Source organism: Pyrgilauda ruficollis, unplaced genomic scaffold, assembly GCF_017590135.1.
Source record: "Pyrgilauda ruficollis isolate IOZ18807 unplaced genomic scaffold, ASM1759013v1 scaffold875, whole genome shotgun sequence".
In the NCBI taxonomy this organism is placed as follows: domain Eukaryota; kingdom Metazoa; phylum Chordata; class Aves; order Passeriformes; family Passeridae; genus Pyrgilauda; species Pyrgilauda ruficollis.
Window position 1 is genome coordinate 1 of NW_024530766.1, and position 12,805 is coordinate 12,805.

At 49.1% G+C, this 12,805-nt stretch overlaps 2 protein-coding genes across 2 annotated transcripts; both read right to left on the bottom strand.

Annotated features, from left to right (window-relative positions):
* Positions 1–682: 682 nt before the first annotated feature.
* On the bottom strand, positions 683–4,309 carry LOC121364682 (pre-B-cell leukemia transcription factor 2-like; the record flags this gene model as incomplete). The annotated part of the gene is made up of 2 exons (XM_041488117.1): positions 3,938–4,309; positions 683–756 (listed from the first exon to the last, which is right to left on the bottom strand). Coding segments are annotated over exons 1-2 (295 nt in total), but the record flags the coding sequence as incomplete, so codon positions are not given.
* Positions 4,310–6,070: 1,761 nt separating this feature from the next.
* LPAR2 (lysophosphatidic acid receptor 2) lies at positions 6,071–11,822 on the bottom strand. The gene is made up of 3 exons (XM_041488116.1): positions 11,683–11,822; positions 8,162–8,904; positions 6,071–6,935 (listed from the first exon to the last, which is right to left on the bottom strand). Exons 2-3 carry the CDS (start codon positions 8,892–8,894, stop codon positions 6,655–6,657), a joined length of 1,014 nt encoding a protein of 337 aa, XP_041344050.1. The 5' UTR covers positions 8,895–8,904; positions 11,683–11,822; the 3' UTR covers positions 6,071–6,654.
* Positions 11,823–12,805: the final 983 nt, after the last annotated feature.

A 12,805-nucleotide genomic window follows, 5' to 3' on the forward strand; every position in this document is an offset into this window, starting at 1 on the left:
GAATGGGGGAATGGGGGAATGGGGGAAGAATGAGGGAAAAAATGGGGGAAAATGAGGGGAAAATAGGGAAAATGGGGAAGAAATAGGGAAAAATGAGGGAAAATGGGGAAGAAATGAGAGAAAATGGGGGGAAAATGAGGGGAAAATGGGGAAGAAATAGGGAAAAATGAGGGGAAAATGGGGAAGAAATGAGGGAAAAATGGGGGAAATGGGGAAAAAATGGGGAAAAATATGGGGAAATGGGGGGAAATGGGGAAAAATAAGGGGAAAATTGGGGAAAAATGGGAGGAAATGGGGAAGAAATGGGGGGAAAATTAAGGAAAATGGGGAGAAATTAGGGGAAAATGAGGGAAATGGGGAAAAATGGGGGAAAATGAGGGAAATGGGGGGAAAATGGGGAAGAAATGGGGGAAAATGGGGGAAAAGGAGGGAAAAGGGAGGGAATTTCCTATAAAGACTCCCAAATCCTGGAATTTTCCCACAAAACAACCCCCAAATTTCCTTTTTCTCCCCTAAAAATACCCCAAAAAAACCCCAAATTTCAGTTTAAAAATTAAAAAAAAAACCCACTTTTAATGGAGAATCAGTGAGGGAAAATTGGGATAAAGTGGAATGTGGGAAAAACTGAGGAGAAAAAGTGGGATTTGAGGGAAAAATGGGAATTAAAAGGAGGAATCCGTACCTGTTTTTTCCTTGATTTCACAGAGGACGCTGAACAGGGCTGGCTTCATCCTGTGGCAGTTCAGGGCGTGCTTCCTGCAAAAAACATGGAAAAATCAGCCCCAAAATCCATGGAAAAAACCCAAATTTGGGTCACATCGCGGGAAGAGCAGGTGAGTGAGGAAAATCCTGGGAAAAATGGGAATTTTGGGGTATTTTTTGGGTTTAATCTCAATTTTCTGGATGGAAAAGTCCCAATTTTTCAGAATTTTGGGGCTAAATTCCACAATAAACAACGGGGGGAAACCACTGGATGCAAAATCCACCACGAAATCTCTTTTTTTTACTGATTTTGTACCCTTTTTTACCTCAGAAAAATCTATTTATAGCTGAATTTCATGCTTTTTTTTTAATATATAGTTCCCAAAATCCCCAATTTTTTAGGGTTTAGGCCCAAATTCCACCGGGAAAAATCCTCTGCAGAAAGCTCCTCAAAAATTCCTTCTTTTTTTGCTGCTTTTGAGCCCTTTTTCCCCCTCAGAAAATCTATTAAAAATCCACTTTTGTCTCATTTTCCCAGCAAATCCCGATTTTCCCGCCCTGCGAACCTCCCCAATCCGGGCTCCCCATCCGCCCCGCCCCAAATCCTGGGATTTCCCCTCAAATCCTTGGAATTTTTCCCTCAGAACCTCGCGGGTTTTGTCCCAAAAATTCGGGATTTTGCCCTAAAAAAAAAAAAAAGGCGGGAAAAAACCCGGGAGCCGCGGCCGGAGAACAAAGGCGGCTCCGATCCCATTGTCCTGAAAAAAACCGGGAATGTGAGGGGAAAATCCCACCAAAACCCCCCCGTTTTGGGGCTAAAACCTTCCATTTAGGTCCCCGAAGGCAGTGCTGGTTAATTAAGTAATTAATAATTAATTAGTAATTAATTATTCATTATTAGGTCCCGCCCAGCTCCTCCCTACCGGCTCCGCTTCCCGCTCTAAACTGGGAGCTTGGATCTTAAAATTCCCAATTTTGGGACTTTTCAAGGGCTTGGGAACCCCCCAAAATTTGTATTTTTAATAGAAAATTATTAATTAATGTCAGGAAACGCCTAAAATCCAACAAACTTTGCAGGCAGCGGGAAATAATAGTGGATTTCCCACTGAAATGCTGGAAAATGGGAAGCAGATGGGTGGGTTTGGGTTAATATTGAAAGGATTTGGGTTTGAAAAAAACTCATTCTTCAGTTTACGGGAAATAAAACTCCCGACGAACTCAAAATTATCCCGAATTCTCCTCGGTATTCCAAGAAATCCAAATTTAGGGAATCCCTACAGGAGCTGCAGGTGGGGAATACCCAAAACAAAGGCAAAAAAAGGGAATTTTGGGGGCAAAATTGACAATTCCATCCCAAAAAACAACCCAAAAAATTACTTTAATCCCAAATTTTGAGGGTTTGGAGGGAAAACTCCCCCCGAAATTTCAAATAATCCATGGAAACAGCTGGAATTCGGGGCTGCCGCACCCAAAAGGGGCCAAATTTTGGGGCCAGATAAGGAAAAACGGGGACTTTTATCAGCCCCGCGAATGGGGACCACTCCCAGCTCCCCAAAAACCGCGGGAATGAGGGAAAACACCCCAAAAAAAGCCCAATTTTTGTAGGATTTGAGGCATTTCCCTCCCGGAGCAGCAGCTAATGAGTCGTTAATTACCCTCAGTTCATTAAGGAATGCACAACTCGCCAAAATCTTGGAATTCTGCTCATTCCCAGTGCGGGTTTTCCCTAAAATTCAGGAATTCCTGGGTGGAGATGGAGGGTTTATTCCAAATTATCCCAGTCTGGGGAGTCCCACTATGTCCTGGCCAAAATTCCAGCTCCAAACAGCTCCAGTTTTCCCATTCCTGGGGTTTTTTACCCCATTCCCAGTGAGGTTTTCCTCATTATTCAGCGGGATTTCCCCCCAATCCTGAAGTTTTTCCCCCAATCCTGGCAATTTTTCCCTCATTCCCGAGGTTTTCTTAATCTCCCGTGGGGTTTTTTTTTCCCATTTCCAATGTTTTTTCCTGCCATTCCCAGTGGATTTCCACCATTTTCAGTGAGTTTTGCCCCATTCCCGGGGTTTTTTCCTCATTTTCAGCAGTTCTGCCCCATTCCCAGTTGGGTTTTCCCCTTTTCCCAATAAGTTTTCCCCCATTCCCAGTAGTTTTTGTCCCATTCCTGGGGTTTTTTCCCCACATTTCCGAGGGGTTTTCCCCATTCCCAGCAGTCCTGCCTGGGATTGTCCTGCCTGACCCCACAGGGAATGGGGTGAAACTGCTGGGAATGGGGTAAAAAACCCCGGAATGGGAGAAATACAACAGGGAATGGGGTAAAATCCCTGGAAATGGGGAAATCCCACAAGGAATGGGGTAAAATCCCCAGAAATGGGGGAAATCCCACAAGGAATGGGGTAAAATCCCTGGAAAGGGGGATATCCCACAAGGAATGGGGTAAAATCCCTGGAAATGGGGAAAAAAAAAACACTGGAAATGAGGAAAACCCTGCTGGGAAAGGGGGAAACCCCTCAGGACTGGGGGGAAAACCCCCTGGAAATGGAACAAAACCACCGGGAATGGGGCAAAAACACTGGAAATGGGGCAAAACCCACTGGAAATGGGGTGAAAACAGCAGGAATGGGGCAAACCAGATGGGAATGGGGTAAAACCCACTGGAAATGGGGTGAAAACACCAGGAATGGGGTAAAACCCACTGGAAATTGGGTGAAAACAGCAGGAATGGGGCAAACCAGATGGGAATGGGGTAAAACCCACTGGAAATGGGGTGAAAACACCAGGAATGGGGTAAAACCCACTGGAAATTGGGTGAAAACAGCAGGAATGGGGCAAACCAGATGGGAATGGGGTGAAATCACCGGGCATGGGGCAAAAACACCGGGAATGGGTCAAAACCTGTAGAAATGGGGGAAAGCCGCCGGGAATAGGACAGAAACCATGGGAATGGGGCAAAACCCCTGCGAATGGGGGTAAAAGCACCCGGCAATGGGGCAAACCGGCTGGGAATGGGGCAAACCCGCCGGGAATTGCCCCCAGAGCGGGAAGGACGCGGGGAAGAAGCGGCAGCACCGGCCGGGATGCGGGGCCCTGAACGGAGCGGGAAAGCCGCGAACAGCGGCGAAGTTTCCCTCACAAACCCCTCCCTCAGTGTCCCCGCGGTGTCCCCGCGGTGTCCCCGCGCTGAGTCACGGCCGTGCCGGTGTCCCCGGTCCCCGTTGCCGGTGTCCCCTCCCCGTACCTGGCCTGGGCCTCATCCAAGCTCTGGTCGGTGATGGCCATGATCTGCTGCAGGACATCGCCGGTGTCGTGCTGCGGTGGCGCCGCCGCTGGCCCTGAGGGTGGCCCTGAGGGTGGCCCTGAGGGTGGCGGGTCGCCGCTGGTGGCAGCAGCGGGGGGAGGCGCTGGCGGAAGAGACCCCGGCAGGGCCACCCCGGGCATCAACCGCGGCGCGGCCTCCATGGGCGGGCCTGGAGCCGCGGGGCCGGCGCGACAGAGCGCGACAGGGCGCGACAAATCGCGACAGATCGCGACAGGAGCCGCGCCGAGCCGGCGGCCACAGAGCCACCCCCCCGTCCCCCCCCGCGCTGCCGCCGTTGTGGTCACGCCCAGCGCTGGCCACGCCCTCCTCCCGCCGCGCCCACAAGAGGGCACGCCCCGTCGTGAGGGGACGCCCTTCCCGCCATTGGGTTTGGCCACGCCCCCAGGTCAAACCACGCCCTTTCATGAGGGGACGAATCTTCCCGCCGTCGCTGTGACCACGCCCCCACATGGCCACGCCTTTTCTGCCATTTTCGGATCCCGCCCACTCGTGGTCACGCCCCCTATCTGACCACGCCTCCAGAGGCGCCATTTCCGCCCTTTTGACCCCACCCAAACGTCATGGTATCTCCATGGCAACCGTAGCCACGCCCCTTCTTATTAGGCCACGCCTCCTCCCCGAGGCCACACCTCTGCCGCTCTCGATTTTCTCTTTTTCCACCCAAAAATTTGGGATTTTTTTTGTGCCCACAGCCCCGTTTTGGGTCATTTTGAAGATCTGTGGTTGATTCCCAACAAAGCAGAGCTTTGGTCCCATTTTTGGGATAAAAACAGAGGGAAAAATGAAGGAATTAAAGGGAAAAATGAAAGAATTCAATGGAGAAAAAAAAGGAATAAAAGAAAAAATTAAAGAATTAAAGGAAAAATAAAGGAATTGCAGCTTAAAAATTCCCATTGGGAGCAATTCCAGTTTTGGAGGAAATCCCGGGCACCAGGTTTGGGTGTCTAACCTCAGTTTTGCCTGGAAAAATCCCACGAAATCCAGAAAAAATCCCATTTAATCCGAGGAATTCTGCAGCCAAAGTGGGAAAAGTTCCCTGGTTCCACTCCAGGGATCCCTGGGAATTCCCAGAACTCACAGGGGGAAGTTTTCCAGGATCAGAAAAAAAAAAAGAAGGGGAAAAAAAAGGGAAAATTTGGGTTTTTCTCAGCATTCCCAAATCCTGGGATTTGTGGAATTTTCAAGGAAATTTCAGCCCTCGGAATTCCCAAATTCTGGGGAATTTCTCAGCTTTTTCCAGGAGAATTTCTGCCCTCAGAGTTCCCAAATCCCACCCTCGGAATTCCCAAACCCCCCCGGAAGATTCCTGAGCTTTTTCCAAGGAAAAACAACTCCAGGTTAAAACCAGTCTTTAATGGGAATTCTACTCCGACGGTTTCCCAAAAAACCTGGAATTTTCCAGGGAAAAATCCAAGCTGGAGGCCCCCAGGACTCCGAGGTTCTCCCAAATCCCACAAAACCGCCTCGTTCTTGAGTTTTCCATGGAAATTTGGCTGCTGGAACCCCCAGGACTCCAAAATTCTTCTCAATCCTTGATCCACCAGGAGTTTTCCAAGGAAATTTTGATGTTGGAGCCCCCCAAGATGCTCCCAAATCCCAAAAAATCACTTCATCCTTGATCCGCCAGGAGTTTTCCAAGAAATGTTGATGTTGGAGCCTTCCAGGACTCCAGGACTCTCCCAGATCCCCAAAAAATCACTCCATCCTTGATCCACCAGGAGTTTTCCGAGGAAAATTTGGATGTTGGAGACCCCCAGGAATCCAAAGTTCTCCCAAATCCCACAAAACCACGTCATTCTGGAGTTCTCCAGGGAAATTTGGGTGCTGGAAACCCCAGGACTCCAAAGTTCTTCTCAATCCTTGATCCACCAGGAGTTTTCCAAGAAATGTTGATGTTGGAGCCTTCCAGGACTCCAGGACTCTCCCAGATCCCCAAAAAATCACTCCATCCTTGATCCACCAGGAGTTTTCCGAGGAAAATTTGGATGTTGGAGACCCCCAGGAATCCAAAGTTATCCCAAATCCCACAAAACCACGTCATTCTGGGGAGTTTTCCAGGAAAATTTGGATGTTGGAGACCCCCAGGAATCCAAAGTTCTCCCAAATCCCACAAAACTGCCTCGTTCTTGAGTTTTCCAGGGAAATTTGGCTGCTGGAACCCCCAGGACTCCAAAATTTTTCTCGAAGCTTGATCCACCAGGAGTTTTCCAAGAAATTTTGGTGGTGGAACCCCCCAGGAATCCAAAGTTCTCCCAAATCCCACAAAACCACCTCATTCTGGAGTTCTCCAGGGAAATTTGGGTGCTGGAACCCCCAGGACTCCAAAGTTCTTCTCGAAGCTTGATCCACCTGGAGTTTTCCAAGGAAAATTTTGGTTCTGGAGCTCCCCAGGAATCCGGGACTCTCCCAAATCCCAAAAAATCACTTCATCCTTGATCCCACCACGACTTTTCCAGGAAAATTTCCACGCCGGAACCCCCAAGGAATCCAGAATTCTCCTCCACCCCGCAATCCTCGCTCCACCACGACTTTCCCAAGAAAAATTCCCACCTCAGAGCCCCCCAGCCCTTCGAGCCACGCCCAAAAAAACCCCAAAAAATCCCAAAAAAACCCCCGAAATCCCAAAAAAAAAATCCCTAAATGGAAGAATCCACGGTGAAGTGGCCGTTGTGGGAATGCAGCCCCCGCTCCGGGGCGGCGTACTTGGAATTCCGGAGGCACGGGAAGCACAGGAGCCGCCGGAAGGTGTTCCTCATCTCGTTATCCCGCCAGGAGTAAACGATGGCGTTAATTAGGGAGTTGATTTCGGCCAGCAGCAGGACGTACTTCTCCACGGCCAGCACGTCGCAGCTCTGGCAGCCCAGCCCGTCCAGCAGCAGAACCACCTGGCCTGGAGTCCAGCACACCACGAAGGCACCTGGAAAAACGGGAAAAGAGGGAGAAAATGGGAATTTTTGGTGTTGGCCGGTCACTGCCTGGATGGGATTTCAGTTCTTTCCAACCCAAAGAATTCCAGGATAAAATTGTTCCATAGAATCCCCATGGTGAGTCTTGGGAGAAGAATAAAATGAAGGAAAAGAGATGGGAAGAAGATCACCCTAATTAATCACCCACCCAGGATGATGATGGCCAATCCACCAAGGATGATGATGACCAACACAATTAACCCCTAATTAACCGCCCACCGAGGATGATGACCAACTCACCAACCCAATTAACCCCTAATTACCGCTAATTAACCATCCACTGAGGATTCTGATGACCAACCCACCAGAATGATGAAGACCAACCCAATTACCCCCTAATGACCAACCAACCCAGGATGACGATGACCAACCCAATTAACCCTTAATTAACCACCCACCCAGGATGATGGTGACGGTCTTGACCAGCGCCAGCACGGTGTCGCGGTGCCGCAGGTGCACACCTCTGTTACCCCGTAATTAATGGCTAATTAATCACTAATTAACCACCCACTGAGAATGATGACCAACCCACCCAGGATGATGGTGACCAACCCAATTAACCCCTAATTACCCCTACTGAACCACCCACCCAGGATGACAATGACCAACCAACCAAGGATGATGACCAACTCACCAACCCAATTAATCCCTAATTACTGCTAATTAACCATCCACTGAGGATTCTGATGACCAACCCACCAGAATGATGAAGACCAACCCAATTAACCCCTAATGACCAACCCACCCAGGATGACGATGACCAACCCAATTAACCCTTAATTAACCACCCACCCAGGATGATGGTGACGGTCTTGACCAGCGCCAGCACGGTGTCGCGGTGCCGCAGGTGCACACCTCTGTTACCCCGTAATTAATGGCTAATTAATCACTAATTAACCACCCACTCCTAATTAACCACCCACCCAGGATGATGGCGACCACCCCAATTAACCCCTAATTAACCACCCACCCAGGATGATGGTGACCACCCCAATTAACCCCTAATTAACCACCCACCCAGGATGATGGTGACGGTCTTGACCAGCGCCAGCACGGTGTCGCGGTGCCACAGGTGTGTGCCCCTGTTACCCCCTAATTAATGGCTAATTAACCGCTAATTAACCACCCACCCAGGATGATGGCGACCACCCCAATTAACCCCTAATTAACCACCCACCCAGGATGATGGTGACGGTCTTGACCAGTGCCAGCACGGTGTCGCGGTGCCGCGGGTGCGCGCCCGTGTGCCGCGCCATGCGCGCCATCCTCCTCCTGACGTAGACGAAGATGTGCCCGTAGACCACCACCATGACCAGGAAGACCACCAGGTTGGACACGGCCCAGAAGGTCAGGTAGCTGCGGCTGTAGAGCGGCGCCATCCGGGAGCAGCTCTCCAAGGAGCACAGGCAGTGCCAGCCGTAGGACGGGATCAAGCCCAGCAGCAACGCCGCCGCCCAGATGGAGAAGATCAACCCCACCACGCGCTGGGCCGACATCTCGCTGTGCAGCTGCATGGTCAGCACCGTCCGGTGCCGCTCCACCGCGATGGCCAACAGGTTGACCACCGAAGCCGTCAAGCTGGTGTCCAACAAGCTCTGCCGGATGAACCACGTCTTGAGCGACAGCTGGGCGGTCCTAGGCCCCGTGTGGAACATCAAGAACATGTAGGCCACGCCGGCGAAGAGGTCGGCGGCCGCCAGGTTGGCCAGCAGGTAGTAGATGGGGTAGTGGAAGCGGCGGTTGGTGGCCACGGCGGCGATGACCAGCAGGTTGGTCAGCAGCACCACGGCGCTGACCGCCAGCCCCAGCGCCACCACCAGCACGTCCTTGGGCCGCCAGTGCGCGCTCAGCTCCTTGCGGCTGTTGTTGTAGAAGAAGCCGACGGTCTCGTTGTAGAAGCAGTGCTTCATGGCGGGGGGCCTGGGGGGACGGGGGGATGGGNNGGGGGGAATTGGGGAATGATATGGGAGGGGAAATGGAAAAATGGGAGCGAAAATGGGGGGAAATGGGGGGAAAATGGGGAAAAAAGAGGGGAAAATTGGGGGGAAATGGGGATTTTTAAAAAAAAATAGGACAGAAATGGAGGAAATGGAGGAAAATGGGGGGAAATGGGGATTTGGGGAAAAATGGGGGGAAAATGGGGATTATGGGGGGAAATGGGGAAGAAAGGGAAAAATGGGAGGAAAACGTGGAAAAATTGGGAAAAAAGGAAGAAAAATGGGAAAAAATTGGGGTAAGCCCCACAAAATTGGACAGTCCTTCCCAAAACTGAGAAAAAACGCTCAAAAATTAGGAAAAAAACCCTAAAAATTGGGGAAAAACCTCCAAAATACCCCAAAAATCAGAAAAAAAAAGACAAAAATGGGGGAAACCTCCAAAAACCAGGGGAAAAACCCCAAAATTGGGAAAAAAATCCCAAATTCTGGCTCACCTTTTCTCCCCTGGATCCCAAACTCGAGAATTTTTGGGATCCTCCCAAATTTTTTTCTTCCTGGATTTTTTTTCTTCCTGGATTTTTTTTATTCCAGAGTTTCCGGGGCGGTTTCTCCTCCTTGGACAAACAAATCCCTGGAGTTGAGGAATTCCCGAGGAATTCCCATTGTTCCTTGGGGTGGACTTTGGATCCCGACATTCCCAAGGCTGGGAGGGGAAAATCCGGGATAATCCCCGCAAAAATCAGGAAAAAATGGAATTTTTGGGAATTTTTTAGTGGAAAAAAGGGGGGGAAAATGAGGAAATGGGGTTGGTCCAGGTGGTTTTTCCCAAATTTTGGGGGATTTTTGGATCTGGATCTGACTGTGAATTGTCGATCCCAAAATTTGGGAATGGATGGGATGGAAATTTAGAAAGAATTCCAAGATTTTTGGTGGATTTTGAGAATTTTCAGGGTGGGAATTCCTTAAAAATCCCATTTAAATGCTGATTTTTCCCATTCCTGGTGTCCCTCCTTTCATCCCTGATCCCAAATTTCCTGGAATCGCTTTTGGAATGTGCCAGGAGTGGCAAAATCCCACATTCCCGGATTTTTTTGGGGGAAAAGGGGTCTTTAATCCCATCCCAATCCCACAAAAATCCCTTAAAAATCCATAAAATTCCTTAAAATAAAAAAAAACCAAAACAACCCAGAAAAACCCCAGAAAATTCCCATAAAATTTTTTAAAAATCACATTAAAATCCCTAAAAATTCCTTTTCCTTTTTTCCCCCCCTCCTCTTAAAATCCCTGCAATTCCATCCCAAATTTCCCCTCCTGGATCAACCAAGAAAAAATTTTGGAAAAGCCCCAAAATCCTGGGAAAAAAAACACGGAAAAATCCCAAATTTCCCTCCCCCCGCAGCTTTTCCCAACATTCCCAGCCCGACCTTGGAATTCCCGCGGGAATCCAAACAACTCCAGGAGGGAAAAAAAATAAAACCAACCAAAAAAAAAGGGATAAAAACACCCAAAAATCTCAAAATTCCCACAGGAATTCTTTCCATAAAAACCCACCGGGAGCGGCAGGAAATCCTTTGTTCCCAAAATTTTGGGAAAAGGGGGAAAAATTGAATTTTCTGCTTCTTTTCCCCTTTTTTTCCGAGGTTTTTTTTGACCCTTTTCTGTGAAAAATTCCGGGATGGAAGTGGGAATTTGGGAAGGGTTTGGGGATTTTTTTCCCTGGGATTTTGGGGTTTTTTTCCTGGATTTTGGGGGTTTTTTCCCCTGGATTTTGGGGTTTTCCCCTGGATTTTGTTTTTTTTCCTCTGGATTTTGGGGTTTTTTCTTGGATTTTTGGGTTTTTTCCCACTGGATTTGGGGTTCTTCCCTGGATTTTGGGTTTTTTTCCCTGGATTTTGGGTTTTTTTCCCGGGATTTGGAGTTTTTCCCCTGGGATTTTGGGTTTTTTTTCCTGGATTTTGGGGTTTTTTTTTCCCTGGATTTTGGGGTTTTCCCCTGGATTTTGTTTTTTTTCCTCTGGATTTTGGGGTTTTTTCTTGGATTTTTGGGTTTTTTCCCACTGGATTTGGGGTTCTTCCCTGGATTTTGGGTTTTTTTCCCTGGATTTTGGGTTTTTTTCCCGGGATTTGGAGTTTTTCCCCTGGGATTTTGGGTTTTTTTTCCCCTGGATTTTAGTTTTTTTCCCCCTGGATTTTGGGGGTTTTCCCCTGGATTTTGGGGGTTTTCTTTGGATTTTTTTCCCCCCTGGATTTGGGGTTTTTTCCTTGGATTTCGGGGGATTTTTTTTCCCGGATTTTGGGGTTTCTTTTTTCCCCCTCGATTTGGGTTTTCTTCCTGAAACTTTGGGGTTTTTTCCCCCCTGGATTTTAGGTGTTTTTTTCCTTGCATTTTACTTTTTTCCCCTTGGATTTGGGGTTTTTCCTTGAGGAAATTTCCCTCTTTTCCGGGATTTCCCCTCTCCTCTGGGAATTCCCCTCCCCCTCCTCCCTCGGGACCTCCTTCCCTCCCAAAATCCCTTAAAAATCCCTTTAAAAATCCATTTTTCCTGGCAAAAAAACCCGGTAAGTTCTTCCCCCACTCCTCCCAGGCCCGCACGGATTTGGGGTAAAACCCCTGGAATTCTCCTCCCAAAAAAAACCCAGGAAAAACCCCATTAAAAACCCCCAAACCCCCCTTTTTTTCCTTTTTTTTTTTTTTTAATTCCCCCTCCCCCATTTTTAAGGCTCCGAGGGGAATTTTGGGATGAAATTCCAGGAATTCTCACCTGGGATCAGCACGCGGCGCTCCAGGGGGGAAATTCCCATTTCCAGCGGCGCTTCCCGGCGGGAAAAAATCCCCAAAATTTTCTTTTTTTTGGGATAAAAAAAAAGTTGGAGCTCGCGGAGAAATCCGGGAAGGGGAAAATTCCTCGGAGGAGCCTCCGGGAGCCGCCCCCGGGCGGGGCCTGAAATTCGATCCCGGGGACCCAAAATCGCGAGCGGGGAAAAGGCCGGGAGCGGCGTCCGGAACTGGGAGCGGTGAAAGTCCCAAACTGGGACCAGTTTAATTCCCAAACTGGGACCGGTGAAAGTCCAAAACTGGGACCGGTGAAATTCCCAAACTGGGACCAGTTTAATTCCCAAACTGGGACCGGTGAAAGTCCAAAACTGGGACCGGTGAAATTCCCAAACTGGGACCAGTTTAATTCCCAAACTGGGACCGGTGAAAGTCCAAAACTGGGACCGGTGAAATTCCCAAACTGGGACCAGTTTAATTCCCAAACTGGGACCGGTGAAAGTCCAAAACTGGGACCGGTGAAATTCCCAAACTGGGATTGATTCATTCCCAAACTGGGACCAGTTCACTCCCAAACTGGGATCAGTGAAATTCCCAAACTGGGATCAGTGAAATTCCCAAACTGGGATCAGTGAAATTCCCAAACTGGGACTGGTGAAATTCCCAAACTGGGAGCGGTGAAATTCCCAAACTGGGATTGGTTCATTCCCAAACTGGGACCAGTGAAATTCCCAAACTGGGATGGGTGAAATTCCCAAACTGGGACTGGTGAAATTCCCAAACTGGGATTGGTCCATTCCCAAACTGGGACCAGTTTAACCCAAACTGGGACCGGTGAAAGTCCCAAACTGGGATCAGTTCCATTCCCAAACTGGGACCAGTTTAACCCAAACTGGGACCAGTTCCATTCCCAAACTGGGACGGGTGAAATTCCCAAACTGGGAGTGGTGAAAGTCCCAAACTGGGACCAGTTTAATTCCCAAACTGGAACCAGTGAAATTCCCAAACTGGAACCAGTGAAATTCCCAAACTGGGACCAGTTCCATTCCAAAACTGGGACTGATCCATTCCCAAACTGGGACCGGCAAAATTCCCGGACTGGGACCAGTTTA

Bases quoted from the DNA above. Each gene is read 5' to 3' on its own strand.
- LPAR2 (XM_041488116.1), bottom strand. From the start codon at position 8,894: ATGAAGCACTGCTTCTACAACGAGACCGTCGGCTTCTTCTACAACAAC. The intron at 6,936-8,161 runs GTGGGTGGTTAA...CCGTTTTTCCAG, and splicing joins GACCGTCACCATCATCCTGG to GTGCCTTCGTGGTGTGCTGG.